Genomic DNA, 18,899 nt, shown 5'->3' with positions numbered 1-18,899 from the left:
ATTTGTAGCATGCAGAAGCATGGCTGTGAATGGATATAAAGGGTATATGGACAAAATTATAGGTGAATTTAGCACAACAGATGTATGCAGAAACAGTTTTATTTTAACAGGATTATTGATTTAAATGACAGCAAGACCAAAAAGAAACAATTTCCTATTATCACTGCAATTTTTTTTACTCTCTTTCTTACTACACCTCTACCCCGATATAACACGGTTCTTGGGAAACAAAAAGTCTACCACATTATAGGTGAGACTGCGTTATATCAAACTTGCTTTGGCCCCCCCATTCCTTGTTCCCTGACCACCCCCTCCAGAGACCTTCATCCCTAATCACCTCACCGTACCTCACCGAACCCCCTGTCCCCTGACTGCTCCGACCCCTATCCACTGCCCCCTGACAGGCACTCACCGGCAGCAGCGGGAAGTGGAGCAGTCTGGCCTCAGCTCATTCCACTCTGCTGTCTCCTAGCTGCGGCGCTCCGCTTCCTGCTACCAGTGAGTGCAGGGAGATTGGGGAAAGGATGCCCCCTGCACTCACCTGTGGCAGGAAGTGGAGCAACACGGCCCCAGCCTGCTCTGCTTTCCTTGCTCCAGCCCCAGCCATGTTGCTGGGGGGTAGGTGGGGAAAGGTCCCTGCCCAGCGGGAAGTGGAGCGCCACAGCTGGGATCTGGCGGAGTGGAGCTGGCTGGGGCTGGGCTGCTCCGCTTCCCGCTGCCCGTGAGTGTGGAGAGGTTGGGGAAAGGACACCCCCCGCACTCACCAGTGGGGGGAAGCAGAGTGACGCGGCCCCAGCCTTCTCCACTCTGCCACCTCCCAGCCACAGGCTCCGTTTCCCACTGCAGGTAAGCGCGGGGAGGTTGGGGAAAGGATGCCCCCAATACTCACCTGTGGCACGAAGCGGAGCGCTGCGGCTGGGAGCTGGCAGAGAGGAGTGGGCTGGAGCCGGGCAGCTCCGCTTCCTGCCGCCGGTGAGTGCAGGGGGGATCCCTTCCCCCAAATCACCTCCCCCAAGCGACATGGCTGGGGCCAGGGTGAGGGAAGCAGAGCGGGCTGCTCCCAGCCCCCCTGCTAATCCCTTGTGCCACTCTGGGACTGCGGGGCCCCCAAAAGTGCTTTCCCACTGCTCCTGCCCCCCAGACCTTGATGGGGGGGAGCCTCTGACCGCCTCTGACCTTCTGCCCCTTATCGAACCCCTCGGCCCCAGCCTGGCCCAGCACCCTTAAAACGCTACTCAGAGCAGCCTGTCAGAGCTTTACTGCTCTGTACGCGAACCTGCCTTATTTCAGGTCACGTTATATCGGGGTAGAGGTGTATTAGGATAACATGGGAAACAACAAAACACTCTGCCTAACATCTTTGACTATGATGTGAAAATATTTTGAGATGTAGGCTCATCTTAATATTTGAGGGAGCTGGTAGGATGGAGGGCAGTAATTACAATTTTTCATCAAGTGAGAATGTATTTTCTTGGAATCTCTGGGCCAAGTTCTTTGCTAGCATAACTCCTTTCACTTCACTAGAGTTAGAGCAGCAGAGAATTTGGCCTTCCATCTTTTCTGCAGAACTATTGCAGGAGTCTTAACACAGGCATTTCTTACACTAGGTAGCCCCCAAAAGGCCTTTAAACATCCAAATAAGCAGGTCAATATACAGTATTCATATATAGTTATAGAGCAGCCCCACTTCAACCTCATCTGCATTCTCTACTTTTTTATTTCTCACTTCTTAATTATTGTAGCTGTCTGAACAAGCTATAAAGACTCGAAAAAAGTATTTTCCATTTTTTCATTCTAGTGTCTTCTTTAAAGAAAGAGAGTCAAAAAGGCAATACTCTGCCTCAAAAAGAGCTCCTGAGGCATAAAGACAGGTAGGTACTGAAAGTAAGCAGTACATGGCCACTCTCTGATTTGGGGAGGGTAATTGAAATGATACTAGAACTACTCCAGCCTCCTGCACTTAGGGAGTGCGCACACAGTGCAAGATTTGGGTGCAAATCTGGGCTAGAGGAGGGGCTGCTTGCATCATCTCCACTCCATCTGTTCATAAGCAACATAAGAATATGGCTTTGTTTGTTCTAATGTCCTTTGCACTCATGCTGCTCCCTAGCATTGGTTTGGTTTGCTTTTTTGTGTACATCAGGCTGCTTCTATGTTCTGTTTGATAGCTGAGTAAATTCCTAGGTGCGGACACCTATTTGCAAGTTTGTAAAGCGCTGTGTGCACTTAGGATACTGCATTAGTCATGGTTATTGTGTCTGGCTACGCTAACATTTTAATGGTAAAAAGGAAGGGCTTGGAAATACACTGTGGCATTTTCAAGGAAGAGAAATTCACAGACCTGTTTTTTGTTCAAGATTGATTCAATGTATGTGTTTTTCTTGATGTTTCACTTCATGTTTATGATTAAATTACATTTAACATTGTTATTTGCAGTTCTTCCTTTGAACAAACCAAAGCATTCTCAATGAAGAAAGAGAATGTTGCTACTGGCAGCGTAAGTACTGGATAAATTACCTTTGTAGTTTTCTATATACATGTAATCTATTAAAGTAATTATAGGCAGGGCTGGTAGCACCACCTATTAAGATTTCCTGACATTGCCCATTATAAGACCCAGTTTTCAGTTATTGATAGCTTTGCCAAACATTAACTAGTGGGGCTGAAATTTTCTGTACTAGGCATCTGCCTCAAGGTGAATGTTTTAGGAAAAATCAGCCAAATAGTTCAGCTATTTTTGAGATCAGGGCTAGTGAAAAACATGTTTTGCCCATGTTAAAAATAATTCTGGTGACCCTTTCTTTGAAAAGTTCTAATGCCTCCATGTTTTGGAGCAGAGGCTTGAAATTTGACAAGAGGGTGGTCTTTGTGTCAGGGATTTGCTTTTTGCGATCACTGTGAAAATCTGCCCCTATTTGGTTAAGTTATAAGCCTCTGAAAATCTTGTTAAGTAATCTGGAAAAGTCTCAAATTGGGCTCAGAAAACTATTGGATACTTTTGAGCTGAATCTTACTGTGCCACAGTTTTCAATCTGTAAAATGTGGATGATGCCCTCAGTGTCATCAGCATTAATCAATAAATGTTTCTGTAGTGTCAAGCATCATAGGAAAGACCATGAGAACAATTCATAATTCTGTATTCAGAGTAGGGTTTGAAGTAAATAAGGTCAACAGCACACATTATTTAGTGAGGCGAAAACAAATGAATAATTGCTTATTAAGTGAGCACCATTGATCTTGTATGCCTAAATGAGACTGGGGTCCTATTGAAAAGAGTAGTATATGATCATGTAATCAATTATTGTACTATAATGCATTCGCAGAAAGGGGGCAAGTTGTGGGTACTTAGGCAACCTTAATTCTGGCATTTCCTAACATTTTTAGGCTTGATTTTGCAATCTTAATTTTGTTTTTAATGTTCTCTGTAGCATATATTAAAGGTATCCCTCCCTGTACAGCTGACAAATTTTATTATAAGGGGAAAAATTATTTCTGGGAGAAATAGATTTTTGAAGACCCAAAATATGACTGCATGTGATTAAATTATTGGATTTCATATTTATATAAATGTCTGAAGAAAGAAGTATATTCAGTTCATTCACTGTAATTTGCCTTTCACAGTGACATTTTTAGTAACTCTTGTGCTTTTCTTGTATTTAGATGACAATGTCATTTATTTTGAAATACCTGCAAGCATTTGGCTGGCTATGGGTATGGCTAACCCTAGCAGCTTATTTAGGACAAAATGCAGTAGCTGTAGGACAAAATCTGTGGCTTAGCACCTGGTCAGCAGAGGAAGAAAAAAATAAGGATTACACAGAGTGGAAACACTTAAGAAACAATAAACTTGGTTTCTATGGGTTTTTGGGATTCATACAAGGTAAGGCTAAGCATACAAGACTTTATTTTCTCTGTATTTGCAAATCGTAGTTGCCTGGGGTTCTTTTACATCCTGTTAAATCTCTAATGGAGACTGCAGATATGTAATACAAAGACAAACTATATTCGTTATTCTGTAATCAGATGTGTGTATAGCAGCAAACTAGAATCACTTCACATTGGTGTGGGGGAATGGTAGGGAGAAAGGATCAAGCTAGGGAGATGTAAAGTGAAGGAATGATTGAAAAGGAAGATTAGACTAATTTGTAATATGGCTGTCCTTGGAACCAGGTCAATGTTGTTGTATGAACAAGTGCACATTTTAGCTAATGAGGTGTTACTATTTTTGTGGGGTTAGATGTCAGTGTCCATGTCACGGCTAGTGTTAACAGGAATCCCACACGCACCTGCTAACGGTAGAATAGACTTGTGAAGACTTATGAAGGGATAAGATGTAAACAGATGCTTATGTAAAACAAAACTTTTTAGTGGGCCTGCCAGGCTAAAGTGCGATGACTTTGGACAAAAAAACCCCACATGACATTGTTTTATTTATTTATGTATTCATGCATTCTTAAGGTCTTCTGGTCTGCTATGGTGCATATGTGGTTACTCGGGGATCCCTCTGTGCTTCTCGGACATTGCATAATCACATGTTAGCCAACGTGCTGCACCTTCCCCTCCAGTACTTTGAAACTAATCCAGTAGGTCAGATCATCAATAGATTCACAAAGGTAAAGGAAAAACATGTCCACATTTTTTAGAAAATGTACAGTAAAGAACTACAACTTTAATGCCATGTAATGCTTTTAAAAATCAAATAATAATACCAGATAATAGACATCAGTTTCAGTATAAAAAGAAGCCTACACAAATGCCACAGAATACTTTCCTGCAAAAATCATCAGTACCTTTTATCAACTGAAGGTGCTTTAATATTGTTTTTGTCCATGGTCACTGGGCATGATTTCCTCAGAGCACAGTCCTGCAAGCTAGAGGTGGTAAGCTGAGTTGAGCTCAGTCTGGTTGTGATAGGTTGCCCCACTTAGGATGCCATTTGATGAGCCGAGATACCACTGAGCCCACCTGTTATGCCAGCTTGGGCACCCCTTTTACCTGTCTTGCTGAGCCAGGCTATTAAGTCTCCTCCAGCACACACACAAGTGGAGCCACACTCAACTGCAGAATGAAACAGACACTGAGATCAGTTCTGGGAAGGCTCAGCTTAAGGGACTTGCCTCAGCACTCAGGTGTCTACTTCCCTTGGAGTGCAAACCCAAAGGTATCTTTTGAAATCCGCCACCTCCGTCAATGTGGAGAAAGGTATGCACGGCCTCTTATCCCCACCAATTATAAAGTGCATAAACTGGGTTTATTAACTACAGAAGGTGGATTTTAAGTGAATATAAGAGATAACAGACAGAACAAAGCAGATTCCTAAGCAAACAAAGCAAAACATGCAAACTAAGCTTGTTTCACTAACAAAATTGCTTACAAATAGTAATTTCTCACCCTAGATAAGTCTTGAAAGGCAGCTACACTGGTCTGTAGCTTGAGACCTCAGGTATTATTACTCACAAGCTAGCACCCTTCCAGCTTGGGCTCAACCCTTCTCCCCCCAATTCAGTTCTTGCTTCCAGGCGCTTTTCAGTGTCTCTTTGGGTGGGGAGGCAGAGGAAAAAACATGATGATGTCACTCCTTTACCTTATATAGCTCTTGTAGTCTTGTGTATAGCGGGAACCCTTTGTCACCCTGTCGGAGAACACTAGCATTACAAGGGGTGGTTCTAGTACCAGGTGACTCAGACCCATGTCTCTTCAGGGCTGTGTCAGCCATTACTCCTAGGCTGTCTGGAGCGTCCACAGGAAGACTAAGCTCTTTCACAGTCTGTTGTCTCTGCTAATGACCCATTAACCCTGTCTGGCTTTTCCATTGTTGAACCTGAAGGTTGGTTGGGGGTGACACCCAAAGCAATACATTCAAAATACAGTACTTAGTTAATATTCCTAATGCCAGATACAGAAATGATACAAGCATACAAATTAGATAATCACATTCAGTAAATCAGAACCTTTCCAATGATATCTTACATGTGCCATCTTGCATAAAGTATATCTGTTATGTCATATTCATATCATAAGCATATTTTCATAAAGAATATGGAATGAAATGTCCCACTGATTTTAAAGGTTTATAACTTTTATATCTTGCTAATGCATTGCTACTTGATATAAAAAATTAGAGACAAACTAAGGTGCGAAATTCAAACTCTCAAAGTTAGGATCCCGTCTAGCCCCGGTCCAATACTTCTTTCAATGCACAGAATGGACAGTGCTCAGGGAATGACTTTTCCTAACTTTTGAGTGCATGACTTTTCAACCTGAACGTTTGTAATTTTTATTTTTTGTATGTAACATCTTACATTTAAAAAAAAACCAAAAAATTTATATTTCATATAACTGTCATGCTCACTGTTCCTCTCATAAGTGCAGTTTGAATCCACAAGCTTCAGCACTGCCCATAGATGTCTGCTACTTGAGCTAAAGAATAATGTGCAATTGCTGGTAGGCTGCTATCTTCTGTTGACTGGAGGATGTATATATGTGAAGGATGCGTATTGCACAAACAGATATCATAACCGCATACTTAGATTTGGTACCTTCTTTCTGAGAGGCAGTGTGGCTAAGTAAATGAGACTTGGATCTGCCTTATGGGAATCAGGGTTTTGTTCCCAGCTTTTATAACCTCAGAGAGTTATGAGGCCTTGATTAATAATACAGATTATAAAAGGAACAGAAATAACAGGAGTGAGTAGAAAAGTTGAGAGTTGAATTCATGGTCTCTGATTCCCAGTCTCATATGCCTTCTCTTGCCTAATTGTATTTTGAGAGGGGAAAGCAGCAATAGCTGCCACTATGAATATGTCTGTGGCAGTTCAGTTTGGCACATTAAGCTACAGAGCATGCTCACCAACTATTGAACAGTCTGATATTTTAGGAACAAGCTTCTAACGTCTATTGAGCAAAGTTCAGATGGGAAATGTGATTAATTATATCTATTTGTAGTATTAGACAGACTACAATATGTTAAATTAATCCATTGTATATCAGTATGTCACCAAAACTTTTCCCCCAACAATTTTTGCTGCAGTAAAGGATTTTGGTTGGTTGAGTTCAGAGTCTAAGGACAGTTTCTTGAGAAATGTCTACAGTTTTAGTAAGGAGACATTAAAACTAATTTTTGTGTGTAATGTCACAGGACATGTTTATCATTGATCTGCGCTTCCATTACTACTTACGGACCTGGTTAAACTGTACACTAGATGTTATTGGAACCATTCTAGTAATCATGTCTGCTTCACCTCTCTTCATACTGGTAGTTATTCCCCTTGGATACCTGTATTTTATTATCCAAGTAAGTTGCTTAAACTTCTACAACAAGAGATATGTATTTTCCATGTGTGTGTGAGAGAGAGAGACTGAAACAAAATCATTATTAAGCATTGTCTAAAACAATTGGGTGTAAATTGTAAATCTTGCCTGAAAAGCCAAAGTAGAAAACTAAGAAACTTATAGTTAGTATTCTGCCACACCAACTCTCTGCCCCCCAGCCCCAACACACGCTTTTTAAAGCTGACTCCTAAAAAGATCCTCAGGCTTCTCACAAGAGTAGTAAAATACATTTTGAATGTTTCCTACAGTAATGTCTGTCTTTGTCAGGGACTTCCATTCTTTCCTGGCAATGTTTTTTTCCTCTTACAAGATATTATATTGTAAGAAAACCAATAAAATTGTATGACAAAAAATGGGCATGTGATATGGGAAAACAGAGAGTCAAAGCAAAAACCGAAGTAGGGTGTGTGCTACCCTGGAACAACACATGCAGATATTTGTAGGGCCTAGCTTGCTTCAAGAAAATACATAGCACAGTTATGACTTATAGCATAGAGGAACAGGAACTTAGAGAAATCCCATAACTAAATTTCAACTGTCATTTTAATGTGTCTGAAAAACTGTCCTTTGAAACATTGGCTTCCCTATCTCCGCTCCAGGCTGTGTTGATGTCAGACGTGTTCAAAATGTAGGCTATGCTAATAGATATAAATGAGAGAGCAGAGAGGCTATCAACCTTTGATCAAGATTTGAGAATATACATAATTATACTGATGAAAATTAAGGTGGGTCCTCATTTGAATATAAGTCAGGAAATTCCAATATAAAGTTTAGTTCATCTCTTAGTGGGTATATATTACAACAGGAGTGATGGCAATTTTGGAAATGACACTCCTCTTACTGCTAGCCCTCCTAGTAGTTTACATGCCTGGTTATGACATTAAGACACAGACATTGTCCACCCCCCAAATTAAGATAATTTTTTGAAAAGTTCTGTGCTAAAATTGTTTGGCTTTTTTTTATTATGATATGCAAATAAGCCACAAGTTGTACTTGAAGTTTCAAAGGTGTGTGAAACTTGTTTTCTAATCATTTTCCAGCCCTTACAGTAACTTAGAATCTGCCTCTTTTGTATCTGTTGTTTCCTTAGCGATACTACATAGCTAGTTCACGCCAAATCCGACGATTAGCTGGAGCATCACACTCTCCTGTGATCTCCCACTTCAGTGAAACTCTCTTAGGACTGTCTACAATCCGAGCATTTGGGCACCAAGAAAGATTCATTAGACAAAACAAAGATGTGGTGAATGAGAACTTGGTTTGCTTCTACAACAATGTTATCTCAAACAGGTACTGTATTAACAACCTAGAATTTACAGAAGTTGTGCAGAGTGGGTCAAATCCTGCTCCTGTTGAAATCAGTGGCTAAAATAATAAGCTTTGATGGGAGCAGGCTCGTTAAGAGATTAAAATAATCCTACAATGTGTGTAAATACTGTAACTTGTTCAGCACTCTTAGTAGTACTGGCTGCATCGTTTGTATCTAGGCAATGGGGTATGTCATCCTCTGTGTGCAGGAATCCAGTTAATTTATAAGAGATAGATATGCTTGCTCTGAGATGAGAATATTCTACAACAATGAAGTCTACTAACAGCTGCTGGAAGGGGAGAATTATAAACTGACTAATTTTTCCCTACATATTTTATAAAGAGATACAATTGGAAAGTGCATATTTCATGAGCACTTCAGTGTTTCTCACTTTAAAAAGATAATTTGTTAAAAGCTGAATTTTTAGAAAAAAGAATCTCCTGTTGCTTCAAGTATATCTGCTGTATTTGTTAATATGTTCTTCAGAATGTTGAAAGTGTAAGTCATATGGGTTGATGAAGTGATACTTTAGCAGGGAAAGTGATACTTTAGCAGGGAAATGGGGTTAGATCCTCCATCTGGTCATTTCCAGATGTTAACGTGAGGTGTGTTTTTTAAGGTGTAGAATTTAAGTAAAGAAAGTGTCATAGCTTTTCGCATATCATCATTGAAACAATAAGAATAAAATCCTGGCCCCACTGAAGTCAATGGGAGTTTTGACTTCAGGGGGGCTAGACTTTTATTCTGCCCCAACATAAAATTTGTGTGCAATTGCAGGAGGGAAAGATTTATTCTGGGGGGATTAAGAGATAAATAAGTTTTATAGAACTCAAAGCTAGATTCAGTCCTATTTTTGGAGCTGGTGTCTATTTATATGGACTGAGGAGAAGTCTGGCTTAGCTGACAGAGCACTGGACTGTTCCAGCTCTGCCACTGACCTGTTGGGTAATCTTGAGCAAGTCACTTACCCTTTCCATGCCTCAGTTTCCCCATCTGTAAAATGGAGATAATGATACTTACCTTCTTTGTAAAGCACATTGATGAAAAGTGCTGTAAGAGCTAATTGTTGAATTTTTACTATATTATCAATGTTCCTTAATAAAAATTCTGTAGATAAGTCCATTTTTTTCTGGTTACATTGACTATAGGTGGTTGGCTGTCAGGCTTGAGTTTCTAGGAAACCTGATGGTTTTCTTTGCTGCCTTGTTTGCAGTGCTGGCTGGAAATACAATGAATTCCTCTACAGTGGGTTTATCCATATCATATGCACTGAATGTAAGTGATGGTATAGTTTTGATGCTTCTACAATATTTCATATAGAAGGCAAGATTGACTGGGGTAAAATTTAGGCCAAATGCTGCACAGTTACATCTGTGCAACTTTTAATCTCATGGATGTAACTGAGCAGAATGTACTCTCACTATTATATGTCTTTCTTTGAATTTACACTAATTATGAAAGTTTATGTATTATTAACAATTCATATATTCATAGGTTTAAAAGCAGCAACAAAATATTGGAATATTGAAACAGAATTTAAAATATCAAACTTACTACACTGGGTGGCTTACTTTTGGTATTTTGCTAGCTTGGAGAAGGAAAGTAGTCTAGTCAATTGCAGTCATGTTTTCAGATATGTGCTTTCTAGTTCTGGTGCACTAGCTGCAATATTTAGGTTTCTATCATTGCAAGGAGGAGGTTAGTTTAAAAATGAGTTTTGTATTAGTATTGAAGTATTTAATGGAAACATTTCCAATGGCCCTATGTTATTTAAAAACAAAAAAGTAGCATAGTTGAGACCACATTTGGCATGCGTGTCCCTTGTAATAAGAAGGCTAGAACTGTGTTGATTAGTCGCTATGTAGACAAAAAAACCTAATGATTTAAAGAGTTGTAAAAACCCACGTGTCCACAATATCTTGATAGTTTGGTCCTACCCCCTGAGTACTTTCTCTCTCTCACTCATCCTGTTATCTAAAATTAGAATGTATGATCTTTGGGGTAAAGTGACATGGACATCTATATCACTATACCCATGAAGATGATACTGGCTACTGCAAGACTTACACCTGCTAAGACCTGAATTCAGTGTTCTGTGATTTCCCTGCAACAGATTGCATCAACACAAGAAAGGATATTTCATTTCTTGTATGCCTTAACACCGAAACACAGACATCTTAATCGGACGATCACAGCTGTGAACTCAGGTTTTTTCAGATAGATATATTACAAACTATATTTTTTATTTGCCTTTTAATCTTATATGCATTTGGTTAAATATGGGATCTCAGTACAGTTGATTATTTTTTGTTCATATGCCTTTAGGTTCATCTTTAAATATTCCTACCTCAGGACAAAATTTTAACCTTGGATGGCTAGTTTATTAACCCATTTTGTCACCGACCAGTTTTGTTAAAGTTTAATTTTTAGTTCTAATATATAATGTACAATGTCTTAGAACAGTTTAAAATAGACCAATTTTGTACTGCTGTACCTGAGCATGTCATTTCACAACCATCACATGGCAACTGTGAGAATTCACGTATAAAATTAGTGTCCACTGCATTAACTTGCAGATATTGGTCTAGGTAGCACTAGTACTTGCAAAAATAGATTCTCGGAGCTTGAGGATAGAAATAATTTGGCAGATACTATGGACCTGATCCCCAGGTGCACTGCAGCTGCTTTTGCTACACTGCTAAGATACTTGTGTAAATGGCTCAGGGCAAAGGGAATACTGCAACAGTAACGTACAACACAGGCTCATAAACCGACACTTCCTCTTTCTGCCACTGTAACACAGAAAGGGAGATTGGTTACTGGGGGAAAAGGTGATAGCCAGGGTGCCCTGTGCCCTACACTGATCTTGAGTTAATTTTTCTAACACAGCAAATGGTGAAAGAAGTGCTCAGAGTAGCACTGGGATCAATGCAGTGAAAGTGGAAGCTTAAAGCCAGCTTTGCATACCAACTCCTGACTTGTGCTCTGCATCTTCTGGAACTATCTATAGAGCTGACATTGTGTTTTGATGCTGTTTCTTGCTATCCATAATACATTTCTAAAATATATTATGCTGTTTACGAAGGCCAAGCAATTTTAACACATTCTGTGGAGTGAATCATAGAAATGTAGGGTTAAGGGGGCCTCAAGAAGTCATAAAGTCCAGCCCACTATGCTGTGGCAGGACCAGATAAACCTAGATCATCTCATGAATATATCTTTTTTTTTTCCAGATAACTCAAAGTTTGAATTTTTGGGTGCGTAAAGCATGCGAAATTGAAACTAATGGAGTTTCCATTGAAAGAGTCTGTGAATATGAAAAAATGGACAAAGAGGTGAGCATTTTAGAAGACTGAATATAAACTGAGTATTTGGATACTATTTCATATATGTGTATAAGCCAGTGGCTAATGGGTAAAAAGAAAAGAAATTGAATGACTAATACAAATGGCATCTTATAATTAATAATATACATACATTCTCAAAATGTGATACATTCACGAACTAATGTATTTGACTTTCTCTTTACACTAATGGTCAGAACAGTTTTGTATTTTTAATGTTGACCAGTAAGTTTCTTGACATCAGACTTTGTGGTAGCTATGGTAGGTAGAAATAAACAAATATATAAAATAAATCTTAAATCTCAAAGTCTCATCATGAACTACTATCTGAATTTGTCTGTGGGTATATCTATAGTACAATCATGGAGAGTAATGACAGCTCATGTAGATGAACCTGAGACAGTTTAGCTAGCTAGCTTGGCTACTGGAGCAGTGAAGTCACAGCAGCATGGACTTCAGTGCAGGCTAGCTGCCAGAGTAATTACCCTGGAGGGTATGTACAGCTCATGAAGAAGCCATGCTGTCACAGCTTCACTGCTAATCCAGCTTGTTGAGTATGTCTACGTGAGTTGCAATCACAGCCCTTGATTGCAATTCAGAAATATAGAGTAGTGCAACGATACAGGGTATGTTCCACTCACTACAGAGCTTGAGATATTTGCCATTATCAAAACCTTTGCTACTAGGCTGATACAAAAGTTGCAAGGTAGGAGAGGATATTCTATGAATTACTGTAACTAGAATAACAGTTGCCCATCACAGCTCTAGGTTGGAGTGTTCCACTCTGCTTCCATGAGAGAAGAACAAACCTGCTGAGGTATAAGAAGGGTTGGCTTCACAAAATGTCCCTCTCCTCTCTGCTGTCGAAACTCCTCTATGGTGGCTTCACTGATTTGGGCTCCAGACTTCAGGAGCCAAGGCTGCCATTCTCAAGACTGCTACTTCCCATAGTGGCCCAATAAGCCAAAGTGATTCCTGGCCTTAACTAGCATGGGGTCGCTCCTGTTATAGTCCGAACAGTGTGTCATATGCATTTTTTTTTCAAAGTAAGTGGCATTCCAGACATGAATAAAGTTGTTAGAAAGGTACAGGCTGTACTTTGCTGAGACTAGTGAATGTATTACAAACTATTAATAGCCAGGGCCTTGGAAGCCTGAGTCTCTTTTAAAACTCAGGTCTGTGAGTTGGTAGAATAATCAAGGTACCTAAGGTTGCTCTCTAAATGAATATGTGCAATTTTGTCTGAGTCTGGTTACTGAGAAGGATCATGTGATGCCTCTGCATGTGGTGAAGTATTTTTAATAAAAAATCCTGATGTCCAAGAAGTCAGACTTCTCAGCACATTGGATTGAGTCTGAGTCATCATCACGTGTTTACTTGTATTTTTAAAACTATAAATGTCTTTCATAAAGTATTCTAAGTGGCATGTAAAAATGTAAAACAGTGCACTAAAACAATGTTAATTTAATTTCAGGCCCCCTGGATAATGTCTAAAAGGCCCCCGATGGGATGGCCCAATAAAGGGATAATAGAGTTCATTAATTACCAAGCTCGGTATAGAACAGATCTTGGTTTGGCCCTACAGGATGTCTCCTTCCAGACACATAGTAAAGAGAAGGTATTGTACATAATACGAAATAATCAAAAATAGTTTAACTGGCCCCTTAATTTTCTATATTCAATAGATTTTATGTATAAAAGCACAACTGAAGGAGTCCAAATTAGGATACAGCTTACTGGGTATGTAAATAATAAGCTATTAGAATTCATGAAACTATTTTCTAAATGGTTGCACAGCCCATGGGAAAAGTATATTTTTATCTAAGTTTTATTAATGGCAACATTAGATACAAGGGGACAGATGTTCACATGGTGTAAATTGATGTAGCTCAGCTGATTTGAATGGGACTCCACTGATTTACAGAAGCTGAAGATCTGGACCAAGGTTTTTAAATGACAGACTTTCGTTTCAAGTTATACTATAGCTTGATTAGTAATGCCAATTAGAAACCAATCCTGTCAAGTGTTGAGTGCCTCACAGTAAACTTATGCAACCCATATTTTTGTAAAATGACTCTTAATACTCTTTTGCTCTCCGTTTCCCAGACATTTTTCTTTTTTGTCTTTCACGTATGGTAAATGATTGTTTCTAATGAGGGCAGCATTAACATAGATCCTTTTATTTCGTGTTTGGACACCAACCATAGTTAGGTTAGTCTAGCTCCAGAAACAGTGTGAACAAAGTCATGGGCCAAAGGAACTACTCGTGTGAGCTTACTAGTGTGAGCAAGGGGATCACAATCTGGCCCTAGACTTCTGTGCTGCTGCAGTGCCAGCAGACGGGAATGTTAGCTTTTGAGTGGGTACCACAAAACACTTCTTTGGGATTTCCCTCCTACCCCCACAGAAAACTGGACAGTCAGGATCCTGATGATGATTCCCAGCTAAAAGTATGAGAGAGTTAAGGAAGATCAGAGGTGGGGCCTAAACCACTGGGCTATCAACAAAGGGGCAGTGTTCTTTTCTAATTCATGATATCTATCTACAGTGTTTAAAGTCACTAAAAAGAAATTGAAGGCGTTAGTTTACTAAACTCTCCATTATTAAATTAGTTTTTCTTTTAAATTTAATATCTTGTTCCAGGTTGGAATCGTAGGAAGAACAGGAGCTGGTAAATCAACACTCACGAATTGCTTGTTTAGAATTATAGAAAGAGCCAGAGGAAAAATAATTATAGATGGAATTGATATATCAACTATTGGACTACATGATCTACGTGGCAATCTTAACATTATTCCACAGGTAAAATCGGTTTCAGAATAGACACTTCTATTTCATTCAAACATTAGTTATTGCATAGCTATGAAGAAATTCTAATTGCAAATGCTGAAACTGTAACTATAAGAAAGGTTAGATTTTGTACCAATTCACCAGAGGAAAGATCAATCAGGATATTATTATTGGAATTATGGCTAATATTGAAAATGCCAAAGTTACTCATTAACAGGTATGCCCCAAGAAGAGAGAGCTTTGGATGTAATCAGATAATACTTGGTCATAGTGCAAAATCAAAAGTAGCCTTATAGTAGGTGATTTCAATTTAATATTAAATCCCTGTCATCTAAAAGCACAAAAACAGATTCTTAAAAGGTTTAAAGTGTCTAAAGATGCAGATAGACACCTCTTGGGATTTTCAATAGCACTTACCTATCTGCCTCTTTAGGTGCCTAAATACCTTTAAAAAACTGGCCCACAGTAACTACAGATACATTTATAGAAAGCTAATGGATTTTTTTAAAAACCAAACAATGTTCTTTGCTAACTGTACACATTCTTCTTTTTTAATACATATATTTTAATTTACTAAAGACATAGGCTAGACCATACTCTGCACCCGCCTCTTTAGGCTTTGTGGTATTAAATAATTTGAGCAAAGCTAGTTTTGCCTTTTAACTCAGATTTCAAATATTACAGTTTTTCTTTAAAACACATTATTTCTAGAATACTTTAATTAAAATTAACATTCCTGTGTTTGTTGAAAAACATTGTTTTGTTTTTTAAGCTTTGTGATGCTACTGCTTAGGCATTTTATATTATTTCTTAGGACCCCGTCTTGTTCTCTGGGACTCTCCAATCTAACTTGGATCCCTTTGGAAAATATTCTGATCATGAGCTGTGGGAGGCAGTGGAGTTGTGTGACTTAAAGAATTTTGTCCAGTCACTCCCAAAGAAACTCCTTCATGAGATTTCAGAAGGTGGTGAAAACCTCAGGTATAAATTTTTAGTATCTACTGGCTCGGGAGCGCCTCTGGTGTGCTAACTTGATTTTCCTTCAGTACATTCTACATGACAGTATTCTAATATTTTTCCATAGCACAAAAGTGACTCCCTCATTCTAAATAGAATTACTTTTGTAAAGCAATTTGTGGTCACCTAGCTAAATAGTAACTGGGTGAAATTTTATGGCCATGTTACACAGGAGGTCAGACCAGATGATCTAATGGTCTCTTCTGGCCTTAAAATCTATTATAGGTGTTTGAGAAATGAGCAAATAGTCCAAGGCAGGGAAAGGACTGCTATAGACAGAATAACTGAAATCAGAGAAAAAAGTAACAATATAAAAAGTAAGAAGAAAAAGAAAGGGAACAAAATGTAACCAAGAGAACACCCTCGTATATGCTATATTATATCTTCTATTATTTGTTTAGTGTAGTAAGATAGCTGTTCAGTTTCTCTTTACAGTGCATTTTATTTCAATGATATGCCAGGGACAGTGACACTTTATGGGACAAAAAATTTCTGAGTGTAAGAATCAGGCCATAGCAGTCTGCTAAAATCTGAGAAATGTATATAAATGCTTAATAAGCTTTTAGCAGCAGAGTGGCAATCCAAAATTTAAAAAAGCAGAGCAGAAATGGAAAGTTAGTTAATAGATTGGAATTCATCTGAAAAAAAAATGGAATTTCTAAAAGGGACATGGCCCCTTCCAAAGATAGCATAAGAGAGTCTTTAAAACTCTCATCCTGAACCAACGCCCACCACTGCAAAATACATAATTTATTAATCATCTACTGTGTATCAGTCTCTTTCAAACGTATCCCATGTCCAAACTAGGACGTGAATATAATACTGAGTATTAAGTTAACGTGGAAACTGGATGTAAATATGCATCCATCTGGAAAATGGCACCAGGGATATACCTCTAAAATAGATTGTAAGCATGTGGTTTTGCTAACTGTTTAAACAAATTATCCTACTTGTTGCTTTCTCTCTAAAAAAATAACCCAATCAAGGAATTATTTAGCATTTATTGTGGGCAGGAACACAGCAATGCTTTTGCAAAGTTATTGAAATGACACCATTTTCAAATGTGTTTAACAGTGTTGGGCAGAGGCAGCTTGTGTGTATTGCCCGGGCTTTGCTACGGAAGACAAAAATTCTGATCTTAGATGAGGCCACAGCCTCTGTTGACATGGAAACCGATAACCTAGTGCAGTCCACCATCCGGAGGGAGTTTCACAACTGCACAGTATTAACTATAGCCCACAGGTTGCATACTATCATGGATTCTGAAAGGTAAGTTTCAATTGTTTTAAAAAACACATGGTTTCGTTTAGACATTGTCAAAGTTGGTAGGCATGAAAGCTGATCTGGCTTGACACTTTCACCACCCCTCCCCATATAATCTATGGTACCATGGAATACATATATATTTATATTAGCTGTAGTTGACAGTAAACAGACTGATATTCGTGCTATAGTGATTCTCCTGTTTTTATTACTGAATTAATTTTAACTCCATGTTATCCCAATTGCAAACACAAGTTACTAGCAAGTCCATTTAATTTACCAGAGTAAATTGATTGCACTGTAGAACTTAAGGTGACGAGGCAAAATTTCATTTTCTAAAACCTTTTTTTGTGCAGGAGTTCATAGCTTCATGAACATCTGAGTTATCTACTGCAAAGAGATTTCCCATATGAAAGGAATGAGTTCTACCTAAGCCACACCTTCCCTAGGGCTAGAAAGTAGGGCTGGAAAAAAAATAGCTCAGTTTTCCTCATCACCTTTTTGTTTCTGCATTTCAGAGTGCTTGTTCTGGGATCTGGAAGAATTATAGAATTTGATACCCCACATAATTTATTACTTCAGCAAGGAGTTTTTTCGAAAATGGTTTCTGAGGCTGGGATAACACAAGATACAAATAACCCATGAACTTATTTTTGTGAAGACAAGAATGCTGTTTTTTCTGAACTCAAATGCATGAAATGTTCCATGGATGTGTGGTTAATTGTATCCTTGTCATTATAAAATGATCACCCAGTTTAGGGGAATTGGGTAGTTTTAACACTACAAACTTCTTACATGTGGTAGGATAAAAGCTGATGGTTGCTACTGTTATGTTCTGTATTGCACACTCTTCAATCTTCTTCAAAATATTTTATATACATAGCATACAGTGACTTTTGCTTTAATAAATGATCTGGAGACTACATAAATGCTTGTGAGCCACACGAGTTAACACTCCAGAACCTTCAGCACTTGTTTTGGTTGAATCGGTTTGTATGATTTAAATTATTTAGCAAATAATGCTGATTTAACCAGTATCCTCTGTTATAAATAATGAGCTGGTGAAAATTCATTCAAGAATTGTCATTTTATGAACATGGGGGGGCTCAATGCTGACTTGAGTCTGTACATGAATGTTTTTTAAATTCTTGAGGGTATATTTGGTTGCTTTTTTTAAATGGCCTTTGAAAACCCTAAAATAAATGACAAGTTCAATGATTAGTACTTATTTTTGTCTATCTAACTGAGCATTCTCAAGTCACATTGTGACAGAATTCTTAAAGGAAAATCCCTCTGGGAAATATTCACTTTAAAGCATATTTGTACAAACTATTCTTGTACTAGTCATGGCAATAGAACCCTCTTTTCATATTTAATGGGAATGCTAACAAAGCATATTCTTCTGTATATAAAGTACTGTAAGTTATGGTTCTAATTTGTTGGCTTGTTTGTGGTTAAACTGGGTGAAAAGATACAGGGAAGAGAAGAAAGTTTCCATGAGAATATACAATGCGTACAAAGGATACACAAGAAAAAATGAAATGGTGTTTTGCACTAATTCAAACATTCATGGAGCAGATACAGTTCTACTTTGAGAAGTCATTAACTTCCCCCATAAGAACCTATGCACACATTTGAGGTATCTAAGTTGCAAAAGCAGGGTACCTGTATCTTATGATGTACCATCTCCTACATGCCTTATTCTCTTGAGAGGTATGCTGGTGCTACGCCAAACTAACCTCTATCCAAAGCTGTACTCTTTAAGGTCTATAGTACTGCCCAAGGAACTACTTTTATAGAGTTCCTTGATTTTCTTCTCAGACCTGATTAGGCTTTGGGCCCCA

At 38.6% G+C, this 18,899-nt stretch overlaps 1 protein-coding gene across 2 annotated transcripts in view; it reads left to right on the top strand.

The window, feature by feature from the left end:
• Positions 1-18,864, top strand: part of LOC115659605 (multidrug resistance-associated protein 1-like) — a 52,467-nt gene extending 33,603 nt beyond the window's left edge. The window contains exons 16-28 of one of the 2 annotated variants that reach the window (XM_030579995.1): positions 1,799-1,871; positions 2,437-2,497; positions 3,661-3,880; positions 4,459-4,613; positions 7,139-7,294; positions 8,423-8,622; positions 9,790-9,916; positions 11,875-11,976; positions 13,460-13,603; positions 14,629-14,787; positions 15,590-15,756; positions 16,867-17,061; positions 17,574-18,864. In XM_030579995.1, the coding sequence (XP_030435855.1) occupies positions 1,799-1,871; positions 2,437-2,497; positions 3,661-3,880; positions 4,459-4,613; positions 7,139-7,294; positions 8,423-8,622; positions 9,790-9,916; positions 11,875-11,976; positions 13,460-13,603; positions 14,629-14,787; positions 15,590-15,756; positions 16,867-17,061; positions 17,574-17,700 (1,886 nt within the window). In that variant the 3' untranslated portion in view covers positions 17,701-18,864. Of the gene's footprint in view, positions 1-1,798; positions 1,872-2,436; positions 2,498-3,660; positions 3,881-4,458; positions 4,614-7,138; positions 7,295-8,422; positions 8,623-9,789; positions 9,917-11,874; positions 11,998-13,459; positions 13,604-14,628; positions 14,788-15,589; positions 15,757-16,866; positions 17,062-17,573 lie in introns of those variants that run through there. The other variant, XM_030580004.1, reaches the window with a different exon arrangement.
• The last annotated feature ends 35 nt before the right edge of the window (positions 18,865-18,899 follow it).

This window comes from Gopherus evgoodei, chromosome 1 (assembly GCF_007399415.2).
Source record: "Gopherus evgoodei ecotype Sinaloan lineage chromosome 1, rGopEvg1_v1.p, whole genome shotgun sequence".
Classification (NCBI taxonomy): Eukaryota; Metazoa; Chordata; order Testudines; family Testudinidae; genus Gopherus; species Gopherus evgoodei.
Note: the sequence above shows the minus strand (reverse complement) of the source record. Positions and strands in the feature narration are given on the sequence as shown.